The sequence below is a fragment of the Manis pentadactyla genome, chromosome 10 (assembly GCF_030020395.1).
Source record: "Manis pentadactyla isolate mManPen7 chromosome 10, mManPen7.hap1, whole genome shotgun sequence".
NCBI classification, from domain to species: Eukaryota; Metazoa; Chordata; class Mammalia; order Pholidota; family Manidae; genus Manis; species Manis pentadactyla.
Window position 1 is genome coordinate 38,856,695 of NC_080028.1, and position 2,822 is coordinate 38,859,516.

The 2,822-nt window shown below is 50.6% G+C and overlaps 1 protein-coding gene across 1 annotated transcript; it reads right to left on the reverse strand.

Annotated features, from left to right (window-relative positions):
• Window positions 1-206: 206 nt before the first annotated feature.
• LOC118927172 (glycosylation-dependent cell adhesion molecule 1-like) lies at window positions 207-2,519 on the reverse strand. The gene is made up of 4 exons (XM_036915058.2): window positions 2,456-2,519; window positions 1,745-1,789; window positions 767-1,000; window positions 207-516 (listed from the first exon to the last, which is right to left on the reverse strand). The coding sequence occupies exons 1-4, from the start codon at window positions 2,517-2,519 to the stop codon at window positions 383-385; spliced, it is 477 nt and encodes a 158-aa protein (XP_036770953.1). The 3' UTR covers window positions 207-382.
• Window positions 2,520-2,822: the final 303 nt, after the last annotated feature.

Consider the following 2,822-nt stretch of genomic DNA (forward strand, 5'->3'; position numbering starts at 1 on the left):
CTGGGAAACAGCCATGGGGTTTGTGGTTGATGACTTTTGGGGGACCAGTTGAGCAGACTGGAGGGGGTAAGGGAGCATGGGGGCAGCGGGCACCGATGAGGTGGAGGGGCAGCTTGAGAAGGTTCAAGACTTCACAAAGGAGATTGTGGGATGTGGACTTGAACAGGTTTGTAAGTGGAGGAAGAGGAGAAGCTTAAAATCAAAGGGATGGGTAACTAAGGAAGGGTCCCAGTAGAGTGGGGGCCTCTTGGCCTTCCTTCCTGGCTCAACAAAGCCACCATGGAGCCAGCTGAGGATGCAGCACTTTAATGAGGGATGCAAGGGGCTGAGATGGTGGTCGGGGTGAGCAGAGTGTGGGTGCTGTGGGCCACAGGCATCCTTATCATGAGGACCTCATGACTTCATAGGCATGAGGGAGGAGGCTTTTCAGATAGTTCATGGTTTCTTTCACTGTTTTGTCCAGATTCTTTCCGATTTTATGGCCGATCTTGGCCAGTTTTCCCTCTGAGGTGGTTGCTGGGGAATAATGGGAAAGAAATGTTAGGGTAAGGCTAGACCCCGCCTCTCCCCACACTCTGGCACTGACCTTCCACGGTGCTGGCACAGGCGATCTACAGGTCCTTTGACTCACTTACCTTCAGTTCTTGTTCCCCTGCAGCCTCCTTTCTCTCCTCACCCCCACTCTTTGCCCCTGAGGTAGCATCCAGCTGCTGTCCTTTTCTGCTAAATGCCTCCACAACCCCTTCCGCTCCCCCTTGGCTCCTACCAGCCTTGGCAGTGAGTTCTGTAGTCTCTTCTAACTGAAGGGCAGCATTTCTGAAGCTGGCCTCCCGGAGCACGGAGTGAAGCAGATCCGGCTGTCGATTCTCTGGGATCCTGGGAGATTTGATCGCATCCTTTTCAGAAACCAGCTCTTCTCTGGAGATGGAAGGCTCCTTAGAAATGTCCTCACTGGAGACATGGTCTTTTCTAGGGAGACTGCTGGGGATGATCTGGGCAGCTAGGACCAAGGAGATGGAGGGAGCAAGGAGCAGAGAAAGAGCTCATGGTAAGAGTAGCCACCATGTCGTATCCCTTAACAGGGGAAGGGGGTCAGGGTGGAGTCACTGCCCAGTTAGTGGGATCAGGATCCCATACCAGCACCCAAATCTGAGAGGCACATCCCTGATTTTGAATGTGGTTGACTAGGAATTCCACTTCTAACAAATCCACCTCTCCAATAAAAAGATGAACTATGCAAACACCCAACCTGTTGTCTGGTGCAGAGGAGAGCTTCAATAAATATTGGTTTTTTTCCTCTGAATTTCGGGTATTGCTTGAGTCTGCCTTCTCTGGCTTTTCCCAGATAAACTGGGAGAAGCTAGTGTGAGCTTGTTTACATGTTTGCAAATAATCCACCAAGTGGATTCCTGCAATGTTCATGGCTTTTGGGCTATTGGGAGCTGAGCCTGGGACTGATGAGCCCCTCCAGCATCCTCATCTCAGGGTGAGTTGAAGCTCCTTACCGGCTAGCATTTGGGTCTGAGATGTCCCCACTCCCATCTCTAAGAACTGCCCAGCATGAAGTGCCATTCAAATTGTTCCTGGCCTCCAGATCTTGGCCAATTAGTGCAGTAGGAAGGATTAAGGCCTGACAGGAGGGATTGTCTGAACTCCACTATTCCGTCTGGTGGAGAACTCATCATCTCCTGGACAATCTTTACTACCACCAACTTACGTTAAAGGACACTAACATGAGACTTACAAGCATCTATGAGCTGAGCCTGTAAGTAGATTTCATCTTCTGGTTCTGGAAAGTAAGAGGTTTGAGTCTCTAGAGGTCTCAAGCCATTTAGCCTGTGGGATGCTCCTATGTAACCCCCACTTGTCCCAGCATTCTTGACCTCCCTTATCCTGCTCTGTGTTTTTCTTAGCACTTCTAACATATGGTGTAGTCTATTTAATATGCTTATTGTCTCTTTCTTCCTCCTAGAATGTAATCTCATTGATGACTGAGGTCTCTGTGTTTTGTTAGTGTATCCCAATGCTTGGAACTATGTGACTGGCACAAAGTAGGTACTTAACAAATAGCTGTTGAAAGAATGTGTGTGTGTCTTGCCCTCATTGTACAGAGGGAGGCAGGGAGGTCCAAAGAAGGGAAGACTCTGCCTGGGGTGTCCAGCGTCCTCAGAGGCTGGAATCGAATCCGACTCTGTTGACCCATAGTCCACCCTCAGTTGGATCCAGTTGACCCCTCTGGTTCCAGCTCTAGGCTTTCTAGGGTACAGGATTCCTGAGGTCATGTGTGTTAGTCCCCCGTCTCCACACTGAAGTCATCCAGGAGTGAACTTTTGGTTCTGAATCTCCCTACCTCTCCACACAACACATTAAAGCCTTCCTCATGCTCAGGTCTCTCCAGCTGACAAGCTCAATGTCCTCTAGGGGACAAAGGGATTGTGACATAAGCCAGACTCACCATTCAGGACAGCAAGAGAGGAGGAGGCTAAGCTGGCCAGCAGCAGGATGATGAAGAATTTCATGGTGGAGTGGTAGAAGGGTCCGTCTTCCCTGGGGAGGCTGCTTAGTGTTGCTGAGGAAGCAGCCTGGCAGGACTTAATTTATTTTGGGGTAGGGATGGACTATCCGGGGAACCTGGGTCAGGATTGGATCTGGGAGCATTCCAGGTTTCCCCTCCCAAGTTCCCTATTTGTTTTTGGGAACTGGAGCTTCTGGGAAACCAGCTACCTGGAAAGAAAGGCCCCCAGCACGGCCCCGGGCCATGCCAAGGGTGTGCTTGCCCTAGTGCCCATCTCTGGAAGTCCTTGGAGCAACCAGGTGGGTAT

Bases quoted from the DNA above. Each gene is read 5' to 3' on its own strand.
- LOC118927172 (XM_036915058.2), bottom strand. From the start codon at position 2,519: ATGAAATTCTTCATCATCCTGCTGCTGGCCAGCTTAGCCTCCTCCTCT. The intron at 1,790-2,455 runs GTGAGTCTGGCT...CTTACTTTCCAG, and splicing joins CTCTCTTGCTGTCCTGAATG to AACCAGAAGATGAAATCTAC. The intron at 1,001-1,744 runs GTAAGTCTCATG...CCTTGGTCCTAG, and splicing joins GGCTCAGCTCATAGATGCTT to CTGCCCAGATCATCCCCAGC.